The sequence below is a fragment of the Pseudorasbora parva genome, chromosome 11 (genome assembly GCF_024679245.1).
Source record: "Pseudorasbora parva isolate DD20220531a chromosome 11, ASM2467924v1, whole genome shotgun sequence".
Classification (NCBI taxonomy): Eukaryota; Metazoa; Chordata; class Actinopteri; order Cypriniformes; family Gobionidae; genus Pseudorasbora; species Pseudorasbora parva.
In genome coordinates this window covers 40,619,199-40,646,301 of record NC_090182.1, presented here as the reverse complement: position 1 = coordinate 40,646,301, position 27,103 = coordinate 40,619,199, and the positions used below count along the sequence as shown (strand labels likewise).

The 27,103-nt window shown below is 38.2% G+C and overlaps 1 protein-coding gene across 1 annotated transcript in view; it reads right to left on the bottom strand.

The window, feature by feature from the left end:
- The window catches only part of atp10b (ATPase phospholipid transporting 10B), a 74,934-nt gene extending 69,323 nt beyond the window's left edge, over positions 1–5,611 (bottom strand). Inside the window, exon 1 of the mRNA XM_067457962.1 lies at positions 4,975–5,611. Within this exon, the coding sequence (XP_067314063.1) occupies positions 4,975–5,384 (410 nt within the window). The 5' untranslated portion in view covers positions 5,385–5,611. The remainder of the gene's footprint in view (positions 1–4,974) is intronic.
- Between the last annotated feature and the right edge of the window lie 21,492 nt (positions 5,612–27,103).

The following is a 27,103-nucleotide window of genomic DNA, read 5'->3' as shown; positions in this document are numbered from 1 at the left end:
GTACACATTCCCAGTGTATTGTAAAATATAAAATAAATAAATAAATAAATATATATATATATATATATATATATATATATATATATATATAAAGATTTACAGTGGCAGCTCAGAGATGTACAGTAGCATTTAAGGATGAATTTGAATGAATAAATGTAGGCTAAAATTAAAACTACATATCCTTCAATATACAACATTGATTAAAAGCTACTGTATTAAAGATGTTTTTTTTTTTATTAAAATCATTTTTAGAGGTGAACTGTCCCTTTAAGCGTGTTCGCTATAGGCTGCGCTGCTGTCAATTGAAGACCTGCTCACATTTCATAGACGCTCGCAATTTTACTTTCACTTGAGACATATCCGACTGTGTTTATATGTTAACCTTGTGTGTATTTGACAGTATTAGCGCAGTAAGACTGTCCAGTAATCACGTGTGTTTGACAGACGTTTAGTGCGCGCGTTCAGTGCACAACAGTGCATAGCGAATGAGCGAATGAAATGTTTAACCGGCAAGGCTTTAAAACGCGGCTAAACACCCCTTAACACTAGTTCATATGATTGGATATTTGCTCAAATCAGCGCGTAGACTCACAGGCACACTCAAACAGAGCCGAAATAAACTAAGAGGAATATTTCAAACGGAGAGAAATGGAAATAATTCATTAAATGCAAAACCGATATTCACTAGCGCGTATTGAACCGTGAATGCCGTACCAAACGGTTCAATATTATATTGGGTATTGTGGCATCCCTAATATATATATATATATATATATATATATATAGAGTATATTGCAAAATATGCATATATAGCATATAGTGATCGACTGGATTATGCCATTTGCAGAGCTTCATGGGAGTGGGCAGAGCTAACAAGATCTTTTGGAGTGTTTTGCTTGTTTTCACCAAGCGGCAGCCTCCACCGGTTTCTCTTGAAGCCAATACAGAAGTGACTTAAACTGCAATTCAGCGACTGGCCACCAGGGACAGGCTCCAGAAGGGAGCAGAATCTCATTGAACCCTTTGTATAAATGCCCAACTTTACAGAAGAAAAAAAACATGTTTACAGCCTGGTACAAACTGTGGTTTTGGTATATTCGTCTAATTTTGCCCTTCATGACAACTGTGAGGAGGGTGAATGTAACTCATTCGTTTACATAAAGCCTTAAAGTTCTGCAAAATTAATAATTAAGGGTGTAGCCATTTTGAGTGACAGGTGGATTGCTGTTTATCTGCTGTCTGTTAGTCATCGCGTGACCTCAGATCCGCCCACATCCCGCCTCTTTGCCGATTGTCAGTTATCCGGGAGTGACGTGCAATGACGTGCTGCCAAGATGGCAACTGCCAGCTCGACCCGACTTTACGCTTCAGAACTGCTCTTCAGAATACTATGGGTGATGTCACGGACACTACGTCCATATTTTTTTACAGTCTATGCTTTCGACTAGATTGGTGTCATTTTCTGTACAGCATCATGGGTAATGTAGTTTTTCAGCACCAATTTGTCAGTTATTACCTATGGAATTTTCCTTTCCAGAAGCCGACTTTTGCACTCTATTCCATATGTTCTATTCTGTTATTTTTTAAAGGGGTCTACATGAGAACTCAAATTTGCCTTGATCTTTTGACAAATAAGAGGTCTCATTAAAATAACCTGCAAGTTTCATAGCTTAAAACGTCTTCTTCATTATAACCAAATCATTCGTTTAATCAAGCACCAAAAAAAGCTTGTTTTGATATAGCGAGGTCTGTGATATCACATGGAAAAATACATTTGCATATGACATTGGCCCAGTAGCATTCACAACGGTTGACATTTGCCTACACTGGATGTGAGTGTCACATTAAATTCATATAGAAGCCATTATAATCACTGATGCTGTCTACACTGGATACGGTATACAGATGCGTGTTCAGTTTCTGACATGCTCCATGCAGAGTCTATGACAACAGGACAAATGGAAAAGAAAGAAAGTTTGCTTTGTATGTTCATTTCACATGGATAATGTTTTCAAAACACTTACGTGCAGTAGCAAGCAGGAGTTGATACTGTCTTCTATGTAATGACGTTAGCCAATCATAACAGTGGGCGTTTACTGACAAGCCTTTAAAGGGCACCTTTCATGCCTCTTTTTACAAGATGTAACATAAGTCTCAGGTGTCCCCAGAGTGTATCTGTGAAGTTTCAGATCAAAATTCATTACAGATCACTTAATATACCATATAAAAAATGGCAAAGGTTGTGCTTGAGAAAAACAAGCTGTTTTGTGTGTATGTCCTTTAAACGCAAATGAGCTGCTGCTCCCCGCCCCTGGGGGCAGAGCCTTCACAGCTTGCGAACATGCAAATTAAAAATGAAACATGATACATCTGTTTGGTTTTGATCATCTCCATCATGGACATGCTCACGTGGCATTGCAGTTCATCATCATGAAATATTATCTTCTGCATGCGTTTTAAAGCCATGCCACTCTCAACTTGAGCACACACATACACACACACACACACACACACACGACACATGCGCACAGAGAGCTTTATGTAAAGATAAACAGAAAACCACTCACTGCTCTTGACTTTAGTAGCTTTATCAAGAACACATTTCTTACTTGAATGCTGCTGTTAAATGCTCTGGCGAGGAGATAAACATGGCAGACTTTGTACAGCTCTCTGAGGGCGGAGTCTATTCTAATACGGCAGTGTCATGGGCAGGGCCTGTGAAATGTGATGTCACATTGCCCAGAATCTGTTCTGAGGCACTGTTTATGATTTATTGGGATTGAAAAAAAGGAGTGGGATTTTTACCATTATTGAGTGATTGTGAACACACTGCCAACATACATTTCTGTTGAAACACCATGTAAAAGTGAATAGTGAATATAATAGGTGCTAGGGCTGCACGATTAATCGAAATCGAACCGCAATCGCGATTTGGATGATGTGCGATTATGAAAGCTTAAAGGCTGCGATTTTAATAAAATAAATAAATACCCAGTGTGTTAGCGAAGAGCGTTTCTGAGATCAGGAGTAAATGCTGCTCCGTCTGAAAAACTGTGAGTTTGAGTCGCTTATAACGTGCGCTTGAATAAGCAACACGAGTCAAACATCTTCACAATCTAGTGAAGCGTTCATAAACCTGTTCAACAAAAGACAACGTTTAATAACACGTTTTACCTCTCTTCATATCGTCAGTCGAGTGTTTGTGAGCTGATGTGGCTTCTCATCACAGTGAGGCAGACGATGCGCTATTTTATAGAATTCTACGTCAATCAGCACTGCATTATACTTTATTATTATGAAAATACCCTAGACGGCTTGAAGAACTCAAATACACCATATTTTGCTGCAGCCGTGTTTATTGTCGTCATGTTTAATCAAAGCGTTTCTATCTTCTGTCTACAGCGTTAGCTTCACATAAAGGGTTTCCTGAAAATGAACGTCATCATATCACTTCTCTGAAGCAAATGTGGCTTTTCCGTCACGCCTCTGGCTTTCAGTATGAATTAAACGTTTGGGTAATAAATTATAAATAAGAAAAATAATACATAAGAAATTAAAAAACGCAAGAGGTTAATATTTCATATTAAAGACATAGAAATTGATATCGTAGATAAACACCATATTTAATTTTATTATTTATAATTATGAAAATGTTATTGTAATTTCTTATTTTTTAAAATATTTTTAGCAGTAATAATAATCATAATTATTATTATTAGTCATATTAATAGGCCTATATAAACACAATGTTATATACGCACACTTAATTTGTGTAAAAAAAAATATAATAATAATAATCGCATTTTAAATCGCAATCGCAATTTTAACCAGAATAATCGCAATTATATATTTTCCCCAAATCGTGCAGCCCTAATAAGTGCCCTTTAAGTAGCCAGCCCTTAAAAACATTAAACTTTTTCCACTTGTATAACTTACATTATAAGTGAACCTCAAGAAACAAATGTGACCCTGGACTACAAAACAAGTAATAAGGGTTAAATCTTTTGAAATTGATATTTATACATCACATAAAAAGTTTTCCATTGATGTATGTTTGTAAAGAAAACATTTGGCCAAGATACAACTATTTGAAAATCTGAGGATTCTTGAGGGTGCAAAAAAATCTATTGGGACAATCACCTTTAAAGTTGTCAAAATGAAGCCCTTGGCAACACATATTACTGATATTAATACATTTTTGAATGTAATTCGAAAATTTACCAAATATCTTCATGGAACATGATCTTTACCTAAAATAATATCCTAGTGATTTTTGGCAAAAAAAAAAAGAAAAAGTCATAATTTTGACCCATAAAATGTATTGTTGGCTTGGCTATTGCCACAAATATACCTGTGTGACTTATGACTGGTTTTGTGGGTTACATGGAAAATGAACATGACACACATTTTTTTTATGTGTTTTGTAAATGATCCCTTTAAACATTGCACTCATCTCACTGTTCATTAGCATTGGCATAGCATTAGTGCTACATTTTATGATATGCAAAACATAAAATTGCTGTTTTTTAGCATTTCAGAATTGATTCGATGGCATTCGAAATGCCTTGTGAGATTCAGGGGGGCATTAATAATTATGTACATTTTTATACTGATCATTTTGCTTGTTTTAAATAATTAATTTGAGTTCAAATGAAGCATTGCCAATTCATTTAATATATGCATTTTATTAACCACATTTAGTCAATATGTCAATAAAAGTTTTTTTTGTCATAATCTTTATCATAATTACAGCCGAAATAGGCCTACGGGAAATATATTTTTTCAATAGGCTTTGAATATTATGTTGTATAACAGGGGGTAATAAGGTGGAGAACCTGTACACTTAACTAACATGCTCAACTGACAGCCCTTTAATATATTTTATTATTTCTTTTAATATAAATATATTTTATTCATATTAATCATTTATTTTAGCTTCACAGTAATTGCATCAATGATGTGCGAACTGTTTACCTGCTGAATATGAAGCAAGGCATATTGTTGAGCTGCTGGTCACTCTGGTACCTCCGGAAATCCTCCCAGCCATCCTTGACAGCGGTCAGTGCCAGGATGACACAAATGGGAATGAGGGCCACCTCCGGCTGGAACGCGTTCACCACAGGGACGAAATTCAAGATGGCCAGGCCCACAAAATAAACGTTGGCCATGCGGTGGAACTGCTCGAATAAGTTCATAGGGATGAAGGACCAAAGTCTGTATTTGTTGGTTTTGATCGTGTTGCTCTCATACTGGCGGTTCGGCTGGTCACGTTTCTTCAGATCTTCAAAGGGCAGATTGGAGACAACCATCCTGATGGGTCTGTCCCGGTCCCTGTGCCTCACCCAGCCCTGCCGAAGAAAGGTCAGAGGGTTTGTCCATGTCATGATGTCTCAGCCAAAAGAAACCTGTCCTGCATGACACTTAGATCTGAAGCTTTAATATGAATCCCGCAGTTTGGGGGTCCTCTAAGCTTTCCTGCGCAGCTACCAAAATGTGTAAGAAGCTGCCCTGTATGCCTCTCACATCACCTGTACGAGTGAGACTAAAAGAGAAGTGCAGAGAAAAAGAAAGAGAGAGCGAGTTAGAGAGAGAGCAAGAAAATGTGGGTTGAGACTACACCTGTTAAACTCCCCTGACCGCTCTCTATAGGAACAAACACCTGTCTGAGGTAAAGGTATGCTGTCAGAGCAGCGCATACCACAGATACCATGCCAGAATCAAAGCTGGAAATAAAGATTCAAAGACACAACGGCACCCCAGTGACCCAATTACATTAATCAAAGCTCTGAGCAGGATATACTCAAGCTCACTGCAGTCATCCGCATAAATAATAGTGTATGTTCACTGCAGACAGTGTTCACATTACCGGTCGAAAGCCTGGACATTTTGTTAATTAAGTTAAAAAAAATGTATTCAATAAAATGCTTTTGTTCTGAAGATTTATGCTTAAATGTTTGAAATTAGATTTCTACAGTACACTCCCATAAAAAAGGTATGAAAGCTTCCACTTGGGTGGTATCTTTTCTAAAAGTAGCGTGCAAATCAATGCCTTAAAGGTACATAATAGTACCTAAAGTGTACATATTAGTGCCTACGGGTATGTGTGTGTGTGTGTGTGCATAGGTATTACAAGGAGAGGGTGAAATATGAGGACAATGGCCATGTCCTCACTTTTTAAAATGCTTATAAATCATACAGGATGAGTTTTTTTTAGAAAGTAAAAATGCAGAGATGGGTAAGTTTAGGGGCAGGGGCAGTGTAGGGGGATAGAAAATACGGTTTGTACAGTATAAAAACCATTACGCCTATGGAGTGTCCCCATATGTCACAAAAACAAACGTGTGTGTGCGTGTGTGTGTGTGCGTGTGACAGCTTTGCAGCTTTTGGTTCAAAAAGGTATGGATTTATTTTCAAAACAATAATTTTTAATAATTCATTTTCTAATTGATAAATTAGAGTAGTGTTGTCAAAAATATCAATATTTCGATATGTATCGATACTGGAATATCTGAAACGATACGATTCTCAGTTTTTACAGTATCGATACCAGCTGCGCTCTCCTCTCCGACCGTCAGCGAGTTGACACACACCGGCATATTCTCACTCAGCCCGGTTAACCTCTGAGCATGGCGAACGCACGTTCTGCTGGACTTTTCCCTCATGACAGTGTGTTACTGTTAGTGTGTGATCGGTCTGAATTTCGCACGGGATTGCACATAAATTAATTCTACTAATCCCCGCAGATTTCGTGCTCACATCTGAAGCGCACACACATAGCCTACCATAATAAAGCCGCCTCTGACATGATACAAGTGCAAACATTTGCTTCTTTTTCCAGCTTATTATTGGTCAAATACACTCAAAGAATTATCAGTGCACATCTGGAAGAGTATTAACGTAAACACAATCGCAAACAGTTCAGGAAGAACGAGTAACGCCCGTTTCACACATACTCCGTCTGCAGTGCGTGTGCGGTGCGTATTTTTTTCCGTCCCCATGTTAACGGATGACAGCTTTCACACTGCACGCGGATGGGGTCCGTCAGTCCGTTCCAGGAGCGTTGCGTCTGCAGCAGGCGCAGTGCACGGATCGTTTTCGTACCGAGTCTATTTTTTGCTGCGCTGCACTGCTGCATTAAAGCGACAGAAGATCATTCGCATTAAAATAAACATGTACTTACGCAAAAATCTAGTAATTTCACCACAGATGTATATCATTTAAAATATACTCTTGTTTCAAAGTCAACACATGGCTTTTTTTCTCAAGTAAAGCAACAAAACGACACCTTACCTGGGCATTTAGGTAAAAAAATGTGCCATAATGGAGAGCACTCATACTTTCTTGGAGGTGAAAAGCAAAGTTCTTTTTGACCTGCAGGATTTCTTTTAAAAGGGGTTAAAAACTAAAGAAAAGACGAGAGTCGGCTGTTTTTGAATACTATTGTAAGTTTCTAATTTAAAATGTTTGTGATTTAAGGCTATGTTTAAATGTTTTGCCACTTGTGTGAGCTAAATCTAAAGTATATAAATATGAATAAATGAATTTAATAAAATGTTGTTTAAATGTAGTAGGCTACGTAACCTGACTTCTATTAAAGAGTAAACAAAGAGAATTTGAATTCTGACGAGGCATGTTCAGTAAAAACTTTTGGATTTTAAAAAATAATGAATAAATGCTGTGTTTGTGGTAGCCTATGCAACAGCGGATCAGTTGCGGACTGCAAACGCAGCATATGTGAAAGCAATACAGGGTGTGGGGCTCCTGCAACGCACACGCAACATGCACCACACACGCACTGCAGACGGAGTATGTGTGAAACGGGCGTAACAGCAACAGTGTTTAGGATCCATGCGTCCGCTAGTCTTAAAGGGGCCGCAGTCATTTGTTATTTAAACTACAAAAAGACAAACGATCAACTGCTCTTGACTGATCAACTTGTGTAACTTTAATAGTTTCATCTATTGAATTTTTTACATAATTTACTGTAAATCAGAATGCGTCATACACATATATTTATTTTAACAATCCTTATAAGTGGCCATTGTTCAGATTGTGTCACATTAACTTCCACAATGCATCTGAATGAGCCAATTTGCAGGGTATTGTTTGAGCTATGCCCTGTTATTGTTATTGTTCATTGATAGGTGAACAAGTGTAATAATCTATGGTTTCACATTTTGACTTCGGGTATGGTTTCACCCATTTAGTGAGCGTTTCTTTGTATTTTTCGCGTCCGCTTCTACCTTTCCTCTTCCACAAGTAAAAGACCAAGGGCTGACAACGGCAATGCCATTTGCAACGTTCTGAAATGCACGAATCCGTCTGTGTGGGGAAACCATAGACAGTAAAAGAAATGGACACAGCGACCCCATTGACGTCTACGGCGAAATAATGAAGTCAACCTAGGGGCACTCACTTCCTGATGGCTGAGCGAACTGCGCAGGCTCAGACTGAGCTTGACGACGTAGATGTGACGTGAGCCTCCTGTCTGACAGCTGTGAGTCTTCTAGTAGATGTGGAAAGCGAAATCTGAATCACGTTGTTTAAATATTTTCTCCCGTTGCTTTTGGCTCACTATGGGCTTCTCCCCATTCTTCCCCCTTGACTTTATCAGACTAGTCTCCAGGACATGTCTCCACGTCCCCCCGACTGCCTCATAGACAGTAAAAGATTGCCTGGGAGTGTCTCCTCAGGTCTATACGGTAATTTCTCAACTGTGCGACAGGGTCGCGTTGGTTATGACGCAATCGTTAGCCTATTTTTACAAAAACAGCTTCTGCGGGGCGATAGTGTAAGATACAAGGTAATGGGGCCTTTTATACATTGTCGTGTTTCTTTAGAAATAAACAATGGACAAATGGAGTCTTTAAACGTCTCAGATGTAAAGTTATTCACTGTCAAAGTGACTCAAAAATGAATGGGAGTCAATGGGATGCTAACAGCAGGTGATGGCTTGGTTAGCAATGGCAGCCCCTAGGGGTGGAACGCTTTCCGAGCGCTAGATTACCCCCTTGGGGGAAACGAAAACGACAGCTGATATCTTTATAGCTCTTCCGGTTTCCCGCTTCGAATAACGAAAACAGACTACTGCCACCAGCTGGGACGGAAAGGTATTTCCTCTAACACAGGCGCAGAACGGACGCGCTATTGGCCGTCTGATGTCGAGCGTCGGCTTGGTGTGTCAGGGCAACTTTGGACCGCTTTGGACCCAAGACGCTGCCGACGTGAGCCAACGTGAGCCGACTCAGCAGTTTGCTTTCGTCGCCACTAGTTGATCGGCGTCGGCTTGGTGTGTTCCTAGCTTAATAGTTTCATCTATTGAATTTTTTACAAAGAACATTATCTAATGTTGTTTTAAATGTAATTACTATGCATTTTTTAATTCAGTTTCTTATCTGAATGTTAGACCTACCTGAAAAAATAAAGCAGTCTTTTTAATCTGTATCTTCTATTCTATTGCATTTATTTGTGCTATTGTTTGTAATCTGTTTATTTGTTCTTATTTTATTACTGTTTACTCGTCTTTTTAAATTCAATTTACCATTCAAAATCAAGCTTTCTTGTGCTGTGTGTAAGCTATTGCAACACAATTACCCCATTGTAAAAAATACATTGAGATAGAAAAAATTTGTGAGATAATTTTAATAGTAATTGATCAATAATTGTTCAAATCAAAACGATGCCCAACCCTGTGATGCTGATGGTTAGAGAAAAGTGCGTGGAGCTTTTTTTTAAAAATTGGAGTGCTTCATAATTCCCATAATTCAATTTTCAGTTTTCCATACTTTAATGACTACTATGATTACAAAATGTGGAAAATACTCGCGATAAAGATTAGAATGCCTAAACCTTTTTGAAGGCTGTGTTTTTTAATGATCAAGTCAGTCGGTGATGTCATGTGCTCATGCAATGAAGACAAACTTATTCGCTGGTGGATGGCATTTCCTGCAGTATTATTAAGACCTATGTGTCATTTCACCTGAAATGAGGAATATAAATAACATCCCATACGGATACAAAACATTATCTATACATTACAAGTGCAATAATACTAAGGTTTGTCAAGTCTTACATGGAGAGAGAAGTGATGGATGAAAACATAAAGAGAACTAGATTTTGTTTCCGAAGGAAATGGTGGTGATCTGTCACTGGGTGCTATGCATTGCTATGTGGAGTCCTGAGTGGCTTCTAGTGCATTGCTATGCAGTTGGGGGTTAAAACATTTCTAAAACAAGAAAAGTGGTAACACTTTATAAGAAGACTTCATTTGTTTACATCAGTTAAAGAGTTAGTTCACCCGTAAGACTTTCGTTCATCTTTATAACACAAATTCAAATATTTCTAATGAAATCTGAGAGATTTCATTGACAGATATACAACCATCCCTTTCAAAAAAACTAAAAAAAAAACAAAATAATTTACTACTTTATTTAGAAAAATATTTATCTCAGACATGTGTTTACATCGAGAGCACCTCGACACATAAATGTTACCAGAAAAGCAACTGCGCACCAATTTAATGCAGTCTGACACAATATTGGACATGGCTTAATATTTTGACTTATGGCTATGTTTACAGTATAAGCAATATTTTTTTTTTCTTGAAAGCATACAAGTGCGCCACACAATACACTATACACATTTTCCACTATTGCTACACTGCAACACGCACTGGGGAAGGTGTGTATGTGTAGAGAAGATATTAATAGGCATTGCGATTTGATAAGGACACAAAACCTTATCGAGCTCTGATGTCTATTAATGGGGCGGGGCACCACAAATAAATCAATATATGCAAAACACTGATTCTTTAACATTCTCAACATGTTTATGGCATAAAAGGCATACTACCGCAAATAATACAACTGGAGAGAACTTTCTTGCATGTTAACATTCTTCTACGTTGCGCAATGATAATAATGATTTATTAAATATGCAAGAAAGTTCTCTCCAGTTGTATTATTTGCAGTAATATGCCTTTACTGCCATGTTATATGTTTATGTTTATATGGCATAAAAGGCAGACATGTTTATGGCATAAAAAGCATACTGCAAATAATACAACTGGAGAGAACTTTCTTGCATATTCCCATTCTTCTACATTGTGCAATGATAATAATGACTTTTAAATATTTTTCAAGAATTAATCATTACAATATATCAAGAAACCATTCATTTTATGACAACTAAAATTAAGAGCATATATTCTAAAAGAAAACAGCAATATTTACATGATTTGACCATTTATTTGAATAAATATCAAAAATGTAAAAGGTGTGCATCATAGCTCACACCTAGATAAACACTTTACAGCTATTGACGTTAGAAACGTGTAAGACAGTCCCTACATTTGCAATATACCTCCAACGTCAAGCCAAAATTCATGTCAGTCAAAAAGGTCAAAGTATAGTCAACTTATGTTTACCAAAGTCTTTATTTTATCATCCAACGTCAAGCCAACTTTATGACATGAGGTTCTAAAACGTAAATTGCACGCACTAAAACGCGAATTTAGAAGTAGTTATTCTTGGCTTCAAAACGTGGCTTTTAATAACGAACTGTAAGGTAAGACAGTAGTGTGTGCAGTGTAGGCCTACGTAGAACAAAACGTAAAAGTATTGTTCAGTTATGTTGCACAGGCTTTATATGTAGATTTTTTTGTATCCTCTTACCTCCCTCAAACTCATCATCTCTCTTGTGTGTGCACTCATGCGCGTTGCAGTTGGTTAAACTGCGTTGATTTGGTTGCTACCAGTGTTGCTAAGTAACACGCTACTGTAATTCCTATACTTTTAGCATTAATGTGCATGTAGCTAAGTATTTTTTTATCAACTAACGCAATTACAATTACTGAAATTTAAATGATTTACTTGTTAGGCTTGCGAAAAATAAACACTTGCAGACAAGAAGCTCAAATCTAGGCCCTGGGCCTGTGTTTTTTTATTTTATTATTATTTATCCTCACACATTGCAGCCATTAAATAGTCCAGTTTCGTTTTGAATGTCCAAGTATTTAAATTTCGTTTTGTTTCTTTATTAAGTTAATTTAGAAAATGTTTAGAGCATCTTTTTGATGGTTAAATAAAAGTTTTAATTTTTTTAAGTGACAAACCCAAGTGGCCAGTGGCTGACAGAGAGTTAACCCATAGCCTCTCAAAGGAACACTGGACTTGTCTTATAATAAAACATATTTACAAAAAGTTAAAAACACTTAGGCTAGAGTAAACCACAGTAACCACCACAGTAAAAAGGCATTTTTGATAAGTTAAATTATAGGCTGATCGTAGACTATAGCTGCAAAAGAAACAGTCTACACAATCTAAAAACATAAAAATAAAAACATGCAAGTTGTCTTACCTTGGCCTATACCTCTCCACAAAGCACAAAATGAATATAAATCAGATCTTCAATTCTCGCGCTATGCACATTTAACAGAGTTCAACTCAACGAAATATTAAAGCAAAAGATTCGAGATGCATCTTATCATCAGCTCATTTCAAGATCAAAGACCGCAGTAGAAGAAAGAGCGACCTAAGCACCGGTAAGATCATTTAGTCTCATTAGCTGTAATGAAGATGATTTTGTTTTTGAGCATCTAAGACTTTACTTTCAGTTTTCCTTGCGGTCATTTGCGTGTTGGCTTGCTTTAGCCGACTACAACATATAGGTAACACGCTCACACGTTTATTTTTTTAACAATTTGCCAGGAGTAAAATTGACATATGGGCTGTAAACAACCAGATACTTTTGGTCTTGTCTCAATTGAATATATATCTGGTCAGAAAAAAATGAATGAAGTGAGCAGGTATAAAAAAGCCATAACTCTCCCAGCTGCACCACTGCTGGTGGCGCTGGACACTAAATACTGTACTCCTGCTTGATATGAAGGCCTGTTGCCCTGTTTATGACAATAAATAGGTCTAAAAATTATGTTTATTGTGTTTGAATGTTCAGTACTGATCATATTTACGTTTAAAAAGCAGACTTACTTTCCATAGTAACTAATTACTTTTGATACAGTAATTGGAAAAGCAATTGAATTACTTCAACTAGTAACTTTTACTAATTAATTTTCAGTAACTTGCCCAAAACTGGTTACTATGTTGCTTAAAGATCCATTAATTTGTGAGATTAACAATTAAATACATTGACAATGTCAAATAAAATAAGATGTTAAAAACTAAAGCTTGAGATTTTTCTGGGGCACAGCAGATTTATACTGGGGCAGAGGGGCACGTGCCCCATTAAAAGGGGTCTTGCGACGCCCCTGTGCAACCCTTCGGGTTTGTATTTGCACATCATGAAGGTGAGATCTTATTGATTTATGAATTAAATTGTTTTAAAATCTTTCAAGTCTACTGACATCTGCTTCAAACATTACAATGCTCATGATAACTTAAATACTTAATTATAGTTAAAGAGCATATTGCAGGTTAGAGACTCCAGTGAGTCAGTGTATAGAAAAATAATGTAGGACCTAGATTTTCTTTAAAATATACTTATAAATACGCTAATAAGGCTTTTTGAGTCGTTTTTTTGTGAGAAATTTTTACTTCCGCATCTAAAAATGGCCAAACCGGAAGTGACATAACGAGAGGGGGTGCAGTGAATTTCAACGATAGGAAAACAATGAATCGCAATGACAGTTCGGACGCTGAGGAAATTATAATTGTTTATTAATACTCATATGGCAGACCACAGTCATACAATTATGACACACAATAAGGGACAGGCCGGGATTAAGCAGAACAACGATTAGAGGAGATGAATTGAGCTGTTGTGTGAGGAGGAGAAACAGTGGAAAACAGAGCAGGTTAGAGACAGTTAGTGTTACAATTCACCATTGTGAGTGCCCGTGATCACCACCAGAGGGCACTTCAACCCGGACCGTCATCCTATCAAAGACTACATTACCCATAATCATTTGCCCGGACTCATTAGCGCTCACTGTTTACACCTGTGTCTCATCATCTCATTACCTCTGCCTTTAAATGCCATTTTCACTCTGTCATGCACTGCAAAGTCTTGTTTAGTGTCAACTGCATTTTGAGAGTTTCTGTGGTTTCTGTGGTTTCTGTGGTTTCTGTGGTTTCTGTGGTTTCTGTGGTTTCTGTGGTTTCTGTGGTTTCTGTGGTTTCTGTGGTTTCTGTGGTTTCTGTGGTATGGTTTCGTGTCTCTTGGTCTTGGATTTCTTGCCTTCTTTGTGGATTACCCTTTTGCCGGTCCCTGTTTTGTTTGCCTTTTTGGACTGCTTGCCTGTGTATGCCTGTTTTATGGACTACGACTATGACTCTTCAAAAAAAGAATGCGTTTGGATCTTTAAAGGGGGGTGTCAAACACTCAGTTTCAGTCAATCTCACGTCAATCTTGAGTACCTATAGAGTAGTATTGCATCCTTCATATCTCCGAAAAGTCTTTAGTTTTATTATATTTATAAAAGAAAGCTAGGCTGTACCGAGTCTTTCCAGAAAAAAACAAGCGGCTGGAGGCGTATCGTGTGGGCGGAGCTAAAGAATGACGAGCGCGCAGCTACTGCACGAGAGATTGCTGAAAGCTGTCATCCTCAAGCGTGAAAAAGAAAACGTTACTCTAATAAACCATGGCTATCAATCAGATTCAACTAATACAGATGATTCAGAATCAGATTTGGAGGCTGAAATAAATTGAACAGGAGATACAGCAACAGCAGGACGTCCGTCTCTGTGGTATGTACTGTATTTAGTGGCCTGTCAACATTTGTGTGTCTTTACTCGTGGTTTATGAGGACATGATTTGGTTTATGGACTATTGTATGCGACTAAACCTTAGCAGTAGCAAGCAAAACGGTTTTGCACGTCAGATAGTGTATAAAAAAACAATGGAGTAACGTTAGCGCATTTGAATGAAAAAGCACACTTTGTGAGAACGTCCCCTAGCCTAGCTTTATGTTTGGGTGGTTTTACAATAAACAAACTGACAAATTAGTCAGCTAATTAAAACACACCCCATACATCGCATGCTGCATTGATAAATTAACCAACGTACACACGATCGTGTTGTTTACTGATGTTTACTTGCGCGACGATAGCCAACAACATAGACATTTGAAGCAGTTTTACTCACCGCCTGCTTCCAAAGCAGGACCGTGAACCTTTATCGCTGGGACCGCTCCGTCAAAAACACACTTCTTGTTGATTTGGTGAAGTCCTGTGACAGCAGTGACCGTGGAGATCCACTATTGCGACACGACCGAACCGTGATGTGACGCTTCTTGTCATTTCTGCGTTCAAATCGCATTTGTGCATTTGCTCTTTCGCACGCGCGCGCACCCTTCCGGGAGAAGAGCCCATACGGCCCCTACAAGCACCTTCCGCTCTGTCGATGTCAAGCGGACCCATACTCGAAAAAAACGTGTGAGAAACCAGAAGGAGTATTTTTGACACAGAAATACTCCATCAAACGTCCAACTTAGTGTTTGAAACTTTGTCTATGTTTAGGATAGGTATCCAAGTCTTTAACAGTGTAAAAAGCTCAGTATGCATGAAACAGTATTTCACCCCCCCTTCAGTCTCAGAGCGGTATGTTACAGATAGCTCATGTTATAACGTTATGTTAGCATATGAACACTGCTCAGATTACAATGCTTTATAGATAATTATCATGTATCAGGTAATTGCAAAGATGGTATTGGTCATTTAGGAGTATTGATAACAAACTAATAATAAGTTCTGACCATCTGGCATAAGTCACACTCGTTAATATCCGTCACACTAAACGTTAAAGCCGGGCGTACACAATGCGGTTTTTGCTATCATATGAGCTTGCAGACGATTTTTTAGCAGCAACATTGAAAGCTATAGTCTCTGTTTAATGCGAAAGCTCGTGCTACAGTGTATGCTGCCTCAGTTACAGTGCACAGTTCATGTTTTTTTTTTTAGCTGCATCTCTGAAGGATCTGTGACCGTCACATCTCCCGCCGCGGCTGAACTACAGACAGTATAACATTGTTACATGTTATCCTTTATTCACTCATTCTGTTATCGGTTTATTTTGTGCTGATTCACTGATAGCGTAAGGATGTATATGATGTTTTGAGTATGTATTTGAGTGAACTTGAATGTATATGGCATGAATAATGTTTGTTATCAGCGCATAATTCCAGATTTTTTTAAGTGTAAGACTATGCATTTGTTTTTATGTAGCCTATGTACTACTTTGTATTCATCAATGTTGAAATTGATTCACATAAAAATAACAACAAAGAAGCACTGATTGTGGGTGTTTAATTGTTTATTATTATCTTTTAACAATACATGAGTATTGCAATGTTGAACTCCATCTTATCGCTAGGATGATAATTTGCGGTGTAAAGTGCTGCATGTGTCGACGCACAAGGGAAGTCCCGTCTCTTCACCTGCACAAAATGCCACGATGCAGGCTTCTCTAATTTTTTTTAGGAAACCTGTCCTGACAGGCTGGACACAATAATTTTCTATGACAATGATAAATTGAAATAGGAAAAACTACAGAAAATACACTGATTACTACAGAATACCAACCTATTCTGCACTGAGCCAACACAGAGCTTGGCGCACAACTCCCTCTCGTGACGTAATATGACGCGATGTTGAAAAAACAGCGTTTTTTGCAAACAGCCAACGAAGCGGCCACTTTATATACTAAAATTGTGCTCTTATGTCTTTTAAAAACATTTTAAATCCTGCATTACCTTTTCATATGGCATTTCATACAAGGTTATATATTCATCTTGGAAAACAATTAACCTGCAATATACTCTTTAACTCTACAAGAAAATTCACTTCACCAGCTAATTACTCTTTGACAGTGATGCTATAGAAATATACAAATCTACCTGCAAAAAAATGTTGTTCAAACACCAAAATTCTAAAGATAGCTGCGTGCTTGTTTCTCTAGAACAAAAGGTCTATAGACAGAGCATGTGAGTGTTGCAAAATAACACCTTTAGGTCCAGTCACATTAGCTACATTTTAGACAAAAAAATGTCTATTGCCAACAGTGTTGTGATCAGTGATGCCAGTAACGCGTTACATAGTAACGCGTTACTCTAATCTGACTACTTTTTTCCAGTAACGAGTAATCTAACGCGTTACTATTTCCAAACCAGTAATCAGATTAAAGTTACTTATCCAAGTCACCATGGGCGTAGATTACGCGGGGGACGCGGGGGACGTGTCCCCCTCACTTTTAATAAAATGTATTTTCGTCCCCCGCACTTTTACTGGGTCTCACCGATCCTAGTCGACCCGCTCCGAGCGGGATTCGAACCGGCGTTACCCTGTGCGGGGGCGGACAAGTTAAAAGGAACGCTAACGACAGCCTTCTCTAAACTCGGTTGATAGCGCGCTTCTTGAGGTCAGGGGCAAGTGTATTTATACATAGAAACCAATGTGAATACATCAAGATTTAAACTCAGAGACAAAAAATTATCTATGCATGACCTGTAATTTTTTCAGAATCTTAATATGAGGAGGGCGCTCTCACAGAAAGTCCAAAAGTGGATTCGTAATACCCTGTGAAGCTGGAGCTGCAGCTGAAGTAAAACAATCGTTATGATGATGAAACGTGACGACGACAATCAGACGATTGCGACAATATATGCTTTATGTGTGTTTTTTAAGTCATCTCAATGTAGGCTATTTATTGACAATAAAGTATCATATGAATAATGCAGCTTTTTTAATGTTTAGTATTCTGCTCACCACGGCTGCATTTATGTAATCGAAAATAGTTAAAACAGTAATATTTTGAACATTATTACACATTAAAACCGCTTTTTTTCCTATGAGAATATATAGTAATTTATTCCTGTGATCAAAGCTGAATTTATCATCATTACTCCAGTCTTCAGTGTCACATGATCCTTCATCATTCTCAGATGAGGATTTCATAATCAAGAAACATTTATGATTATTATCTGTGTTGAAAACAGTTCCCAAAATGTTGTGGAAACCATGATAGCCTACATGTTATTTTTCAGGATTCTTTAATGAATAGAAAGTTCAATGGACAGCATTTATTTGCATTTATTAAATAAATTATCTAATTTGTAATATTAAAAATATCACTTGTGATCAATTTAATGCATGTCTGATCAATAAAAGTATTAATTTCTCTCTTTTTTAATTTTACCACAAATGTTTAGAAAATTAAGCATCACCATGAGCAGCACAACTGATAATAATCCTAAATGTGTGTTGATCATCAGATCCTCATATGGGAATGATTAGTGAAGGATCATGTGACACTGAAGACTGGAGTAATGATGATAAATTCAGCTTTGATCACAGGAATAAATTACATTTTACTATATATTTACATAGAGAACAGATGAGTTACATCAGAATATATATATATATTTTTTTTACATTGCATAAAATCTATGGAGTCTTAATGCAGAAGTGTTTGTAGTATATAAACCAATCATAAAATTGGCAAAACAAATAGGAGAATAGGAGAATAATATTATAGATATTAATTATTGGTTATTTTTCAGCAGTGTATTTGATATCTTGCCCAATTAAAAGCAAGAGATGCGATAAATTATATTGGTCCAAAAAAAAAAAAAAAAAAAATGGTATTACGACATTTCTGTCCCCCTCACTTCTGAAAAGATGGCTACGCCCCTGCAAGTCACTGTGAGTTACTATTTTAGTAATTTTCCATAGTTAAAAACGACAGCTTATCAAAATTTTCAGCCTGGGGGCTGGAGCCGTGTTTTTTATTTATTTTTTTTACTTTTTACATTGTTGCAGCCATTAAAATAGTTCAGTTTTGTTTTTAATGTCAAAGTAGTTATTTTTCGTTTCGTTTTTTTATTATCCTAATTTAGAAAATGTTCAGAGCAATTTTTTGTTTGTTAAATTAAAGTTTATATAGGCAAGACAATTCAAGAGTTGGTTTGAGAGACTAGGCTATTAAACATGCGGTTAACTAGTTTTAAAAATTAAAACTTTAATTTAACAAACAAAATTTGCTCTAAACATTTTTTCTAAATGAACTTAAAAAATAAACGAAACGAAATATAACTACTTTGACATTAAAAACAAAGTAGGCTAGTTATTATACCACCACAAAGGCATTTTTGACGAGCTGAGGCAGGCTGATAGATTAGCCTACTGCTCGCAACGGCGCTCAAAAAAACGAAACGGGCTACACAATCTAAACAAACAAAACAAAAGTACATGCAGGTTGTCTTATAGCCTACCTTACACTTCAGCAAAATTAATATAAATCCGATCTTCAATTCCCGCAGTATATGCTCATTTAACGGAGTTCACATCAAAGCAAAAGATTCCAGCATTTTATTCAGCAGCCCATTTCAAATTCAAAGATCGCAATATGAGAGAGAGAGAGAGACCTAAGCACTGGTAAGATCATTAGTCTCATTAATTTATAATGAAGATGATTGTGTTTTGTGTGACTTATTTTAAAGTTTCATTTACGGCCATATGCGTTGGCTTGCTTTATTCATTTGCAGCGATGTTGCAGTAGCACCATCATATCTATCTGACTACAACATAACACGCTCTCACACATTTATTTTTTAATTATTTGCCAGGAGTAAAATTTACACATGTGGTTTAAACAACCAGATATATTTACATTTGTCCGGTTTAGTTTGAAATGCTTTCATACACCTTCTGAATTGGTTTGTTTGAGTGATCTGAATTAAATACGTCTCGAAAGACTCTCGGAAGGCATTTAGGCCTACTCCTAGTCATTTCGCAATCAGATAGATACCTGGTCAGAGAAAATGAATGAAGGAACCGGTTGTAAAAAGGCCATAACTCTAGCAGCTGCACTGAAGAAACGGACTCTTTAACCCTGTGCAAGCCATATCTTGACAGTGGCGCAAGCTATCATGGTCTCATGTTGTTTCCACCAGCACATCTCATTGTTCATTTTAATTATTAAAATAAATATAAAACGAAGGAGAAGCCTAAAAAAGGGGGCGTAAAAAAGTCGGGGCCGTCAGTCTCGGGCATAAATGCAATAAAGTGTGTTGCCAAAAACGGTTGTCATTTCTATTTTGAGACGGCAGGGGTGTTGTCGCCAACTGCTGAATGTAACTAATAAAGTAACTTGTAATCTAACTTAGTTACTTTTAAAATCAAGTAATCTGTAAAGTAACTAAGTTACTTTTTAAAGGAGTAATCAGTAATCAGATTACTTTTTCAAAGTAACTGTGGCAACACTGGTTGTGATGCACACTGATCTGCCACAACATTAAAACCACTGATGGGTAAAGTGAATGACACTGATTACTTTATATCGTAACACTGGCACCTGTCAAAATGGGTAAGATCTGAATGACTGACAACGGCCAAATAGTGATGGCTAGACAGCTGGGTCGAGCAACCTTAAAACTTGTGGGGTGTTCCTTGTATGCAGTGGTAACTACTTAAAAGTGGTGCAAGGAAGGACAACTGGTGAACCAGCGTCAGGGTCATGAGCATCCAAGTCTCATTAATGTATATTAGGAGCGAAAGCTAGCCCGCCTGGTCTGATCCATTGACTGAAAATGGTGAACGACGCACATTCAAGCATAAACATGATTTAGGAATTGTAAGCAGGCGCTTGGGAGGGGGGAGGGGGGGTGTCATTACACTGCCAATCATGTGATCATGTGATGCACAGTAGTGAGCGTGATGTTGAAGCTCCACACTGTAAAAAAATTTGGTTAGTTTTTGTTGGTGTAACTTAAAAAAGTAAAGCTAAAAAAAAAATAGAAAAAAAGTTACCTGGTTGCCTTAAAATTTTGAGTTTATTGAAATTAAAAATGTGAGTTAATACAATAAAGGAAATTTGTTTAATAAACAGAAACTCAAAATATTTTTGTATCTGAACCACATAAAAATGTGATAAATCATGAAAATAGCACTATTTGTCATGTTTCACTGCGTCATCAGAAATAAAACACACACAATTACCCAATATGCTTACAAAATCTTTTAATAATATTTTAATAAAGGTTGTCGAATCTCCAAAAATTGTCATTGTATTAACTCAATGAACTTATTAATTTCAATGAACTCAAAATTTTAAGGCAACCAGGTAACTTTTTTTCTAAAAAAAAATTTACAGTGCAATCTCCCCCCGGAAAAAGTCCGTTGGTAGCCTAGAAATCTAGACGCACCCTAGCGGCAGCTCTTAATACACGTCTGAGCTGTAAAAACCAAACTCTGGTCAGGCCAATCACATCGTGTATAGAGTCAGTGGGCGGGGCTTAACATAAAGACGGCAGAGTTGCGTTTGTGTGCTTCTAGTAAACACAGAAGCTGGGGAACGGCGGTCTGTTGAATCAGCTTTGACCGTGACTCTGGAAGACTTGGAGTTAAGCTTTTCTCTGAGAAAAGAACAAAGAACGGCACTGAAGTCATTCTTAAAAAGGGAAGATGTGTTCGGAGTTTTGCCTACCGGATACGGTGAAAGTTTAATCTGTCAATTCGCTCGTAGCTCCGCTTCACCTTTGTCGCTCTGGTTGGTTGTAGCGCTATCCTATCGTGTGCAGAGGGAGTTTGAAAGACAACCGTTTATCCCGCCCCTCAGATTGAGCTGTCAATAGTGAGTTCCCAGACCAAACATCTTGATGTGGCTCTGGCTTGTCAGGCTAGTCCGTTGGCACTTCAGTGGCTACTTCACTCAGAGAAGCTGTCAATCACAGCTGTCAATCATGACGTCACTTTTAATAGCATCAAATAACTAAAACCAAATTATTATTATTTTAAACGAACACTTACATCAGTATGATAACAACCTAAAATGACAGAAACCATCTTTGGAAAAAAAAAATATTTTAATTGTAATTTGTTTATTTTGTATACCATCCCATTCGATTATATGGAGAGGGCAGGGTTTATGACCTATACTGGGGCTGCCCATCCGGGGGCGATCAAAACATTTGGGCACTCTTGGTCCAATCACACAGAACAACTGCTAGAAAACTTAATGCTTCTCAAGATACAAAAGTGTCAGTGTACAGTTTGGTGCGAAAGGGGCTGTGTAAGCGCCTACAATGGCCATGTGATCGTCAGAACTGGACCCTGGAGCAATGAAAAAGGTCACCTGGTCTTATGATTCATGTTTTCTTTTAGAAAAGGGTGCGTGTTTGTCATTTAACTGGGGAAGAGACCAGCAGGATACACTGTGGAAAGAGGGCAGGCTGTGGAGGGATTGTGATGCTCTAAAGGCAATATCCTGCTGGGAAACCTTGGGTTCTGGCATTCATGTGGATGCTACTTTGGTCACAAGCCACCTAAAGTTTGTTGCAGACCACGTACACCCCTTCATGAGAATGGTGGTTTAATATGCAGGATAATGCTAGCCTAGAAATCTAGACGCACCCTAGCGGCAGCAAATTTAATTTGCCCGCAAGTGTCGTCTAGGAACTCTCAATACCCTTCTGAGCTGTGTTCCTCAAAATCTGGACGGCCCAATCACATCATGTATAGAGTCGGCGGGCGGGGCCATAATGACAACGGCCGAGTTGCGTTTGCGTGCTTCTAGTAAACACAGAAACTGGCAAACGGCGGCGGTCTTTAGAATCAGCTTTGACTGCGACTCTGGAAGACTTGGAGTTAAGCTTTTCTCTGAGAAAAGGACAAAGAACGGCACTGAAGTCATTCTTAAAAAGGGAAGATGTGTTCGTAGTTTAGCCGACTGGATACGGCGAATGTTTAATCAGTCAGCGAGCTCTGCTTCACCTTCGTTGCTCTGGTTGGTGTAGCGCTATCCTATCGCGTGCAGAGGGAGTTTGAAAGACAACCGTTTATCCCGCCCCTCAGATTGAGCTGTCAATGGTGAGTTTCCAGACCAAACATCTTGATGTGGGTCTGGCTTGTCAGGCTAGTATAATGCAGCCTTCCACACTGAAAAAGCTGTTCAGGAATGGTTCGAGGAACATGACAAAGAGGCCAAGTTGTTTCCATGGTCTCCAAATTCTCCAAATCCCAACCCATTAAGCATCTAAAGATCCGATCCATGGTGGCCCTTCCTCGGAACTTGCAGGATTTGAAGGATCTCAATGCCAAAAACCGCAGGACACGTTCAGAGGTCTTGTGGAGTCCATGTCTTGACGCATCAGATCTGTTTTGGCAGCACAAGGGGGGCCTACAGGATAATAGGCAGGTGGTTTTAAATGTTGTGGCTGATCAGCCAGCTCACACAGGAGTCACTTTTAAATCGCAAGCAGCTTTCTGTTCCGCATGACTTAACTTTTGCCCTAACGCGCAATTTCCGATCATATGGATTTCACCTGCAAAAATTTGCTGTACGATGCTAAACCTTTCCTCTGAGGATGAGAAATAATGCCTACATGAACCCAAGCGTTTGCAATCCAGCAACTTCTGCTATATAATCACTGCACCTCAAGCTACAGCATTTGCATGTGAAATGACTAATATATAAATACCATACTGTGATTAAAAGCAGTGAGCTCATATATCTCAGTGCATTCTGACTAAGTATAGCAGCACACGCACACAGTAGAGAGAGAGAGAGAGAGAGAGAGAGAGAGAGAGAGAGAGAGAGAGAGAGAGAGAGGGAGAGGGAGAGAGAGAGAGAGGGAGAGAGAGAGAGAGACCATTCTGCAGCTGTCACTAGCTGACATGGCCCTGCAGCGCACCATGTGTTGTGTAAGTCTGATGAAAGCAGAGGTTCAGTAGTGGAGTGTACGGCTGCCTCGTCCCAGGATGCCTGGCCCTCTTGTTTCGTGCAGCGCGGTGGCGCAGCTGTTATAGTAGAGCATCACCCTTCTCCCTCCATCCCTCTCTCTTTCTCTGTTTCCTTCCCCTCCTTTCCATCTCTCCACTTCCTGACAAATAGGACAAAGATCTGTGAATCCCTAATTCCTCCAGTGGCACAGAAGCATTGAAGAGCGGAAAGCATCTGGTTATTCTGCGTTTCTCTTTTTTTCAGCCCTCTCACATCTCAACAACACTAGGGCCCTTTCAGAGAGGAAAAGAGAAAGAACGAAAAGGGGAGGGAACAAGATCTTGCTTTCAATGCTAAATATAAGCGAGTAGCCTACGATGTTGTGTGTTGAAGGGTCTCTTGTTTTTCCAAGCTTTTTATGTTTTCTTATAGGTCTCCTGTGCATTTCTATCTTCCAGAGAATAGAGGTTGCTCTTTTTTAGCCAAGCAGACGGTTAAGTTATATGCCATTTAAGGTTGAAATGTGTTATTATTTTGAATACTTTCCAGTTTAATACACAGTGACTCTGACATTGCTGTGTTTGAACAAGCATCCCAACCAGCCCAACACAGTAATACACAGCCAATGGGGTGAGGTTTGGCCTGGGGAAAACCATAATTATTTAATGTTTAATGATACAACTTGTGCATACTTTATTCTTACTACTTATATATCTATAATAAGATAAATAAATGAGATATATAACCTAATGCCTATTCACACTATAATGTAAAGGTAATCCACAGCTCCGATGTGGGGGTCAAAGAACCACTTGACGCACCATGGAGTTCAAATCGTTTAATGCACAGCTAGCCATGGATTATTTTGCTTATACCATGATCTTTGCCAGCATTGACAACCTAAAGCTGTTATTGATGTTTTCATCCAGGGTTGCATTAATGAATGGGCTTACCAGGGTTTAAGCCCAGGACCCCGGGCTGGGGAAGGGCCCCAGTAAAATCACAACCGCATTTTATAATGCGTTGCTTGTCCCATTCAAATTACACTTTATTGCTTTACTATGAATGCATTTCAACTTGCAGGTATTGCACACTGGACACGTCACTTTCAGTTCAGGACAGAATTAAATGCCATCGATGAGTTTGAATTTTGGTGTTCAAAATCCGGCCACGGAACCCCATTCCATGAAGCTCTCTACACACTGTTCTTGAGCTAATCTGAAGGCCACATGAAGTCTGGTGGTCTGCAACTATTTACTCTGCAGAAAGTTGCCGAACTCTGCGCACTGTGAACCTCAGCATGCGCTGACCCCTCTTTGTGATTTTATGTGGCCTACCACTTCGTGGCTGAGTTGCTGTTGTTACCAATTTCTTCCACTTTGTTATAATCAGACTGTATAATCTTTAGTAGTGAGGAAATTTCATAAGTGGACTTATTACACAGGTGGCAACCTATCACGGCACAACCCTTTATTTTTAAAAAATACTGGGTTAAAAACAACCCAAGTTGGGTTGAAAATGGACAAACCCAGAAATTGCGTTGTTTGAACCCAGTGAATGGACGCATTCAAGCAACCCAATTTCTGGGTTTGTCTATTTTGAACCCAACTTGGGTTGTTTTTAACCCAGTATTTTTTTAGAGTGTTGAATACACTGAGCAATTCTTTCACAAATGTTTGTAGAAGCGTCTGCATGCCTCTGTGCTTGATTTTACACTCTAAAAAATGCTGGGTTGTTTTAACCCAATGTTGGGTCAAATATGGACTAACCAAATATGGGTTGTTTTAATCCTGCAGTTGGGTTAAATATTTGCTTAAGACAACCCAATTGCGGGGTTAAAACAACCCAACTACTGGGTTAGTCCATATTTGACCCAACATTGGGTTGTTTTTTACCCAGAATTTTTTAGAGTGTATACACCTGTGGCCATGGAAGTGATTTGAACACCTAATTTCAATGATTTAGAGGGGTGTCCCAATATATATATATCACAGGTATTGCACACTGGACACACACACACACACACACACACACACACACACACACACATATGTTATTATTATTATGGGTCTTTTTCTCATTAAAAATAACAGAGTTGTTACAGGACAAAGTATTTAATCTGATAAATAATTGATAGCTGCCAATAGCTGATATTTTGCTTGGTTTATTCAAAATAATATATCTATTTGCTCAGTGTTTGAACCTGGGTCTCTTTCCACACTGTATGAAATACACTGCCTCCAAAGAAAAAGTCAATGTTAGGCAAAACCTTAAGAGTCAATGATTGGATCATTATTGCAGTGATCATTATGTTTCTAGCATATTATGTGTTTGGTGACAGTTTTTTGATGGAGTTCATTTCTTAAACAACCATGTAGGAAGTCTCATCAGGGCCATATTCCAGGATGACACTGTCAAGATCAGTGTTGGGTGTGTTTAGTTACTAAGGAATTACTGTAATTGAAAAACTTTTCTCTTGAAAAAGTAAGGGATTACTCTTATTTCTTACAGTTAGTTTTGATGTAATTGATCAAATACTGACTGTAGAACAATTATGTGTAACAATAGTGCAATTCACTTTAAAATGCATGTTTTTATGTATCATTTTCACATTTGTAATACCTTTGTCAGAATAATTTATATACTTTTATATTGTGTATTTGAAAAGGGCTGTTTCGTGTGAATTACTTAACTAGTTGAGGTTGATATGGGATTTAGAAAGTAATTAGTAATAAGTAATTAAATTGTTTTTGGAGAGAGTAATTTGCACAGTAATCTAATTATACTATTGAAGATGTAATTAGTAACCAGTAATTAATTACTTTTTTAGAGTAACTTACCAAACACTGGTCAAGATTCCTCAGGCTCAGACTGGGAAAGAACGGTTGTGAGGGAGCATGAAGAATCATTTTCACACATGAATCGGAGTGCAGACCTTAAAATCACTGAAAGTCTTTGAGATGTGCTGGAGGAGACTTAACAGAGTGATCAGCTCTTGGTTTGGCGATACAAGATCTGAACCAAAAAATGATGTAACTGTTGCCAAACATATAACATGCTAGAAACAAGAATCACTGCAACAATGATCCAATCACTGACTCTTAAGCATTTGCCTATTTAAATCCAAACAGTTACTTTTTGGCTGGACAGTGTATATGTGAACTAGAAGGAGATTAATGGGATCTTTTCTCTGGTGAAAAATATGAGAAGCAGGAGAATCATTACTTTCTAAGCGACAATTGAGATATTAAAGAGAAATTCAAAGGAGTCACATCAACTACTTTGACTAAAATGCTGTGTTTTGAGAAGACTAAGACACAGTCTGTGATGGTCCCGCTGTGGCAGTGGTTCAGTGCAGCCCCAGACGTGACAGTCTTCCTCACGCTGGCCTGTGTGTGCAGACTTTTACTATTTAATTACCGCAGCTCCC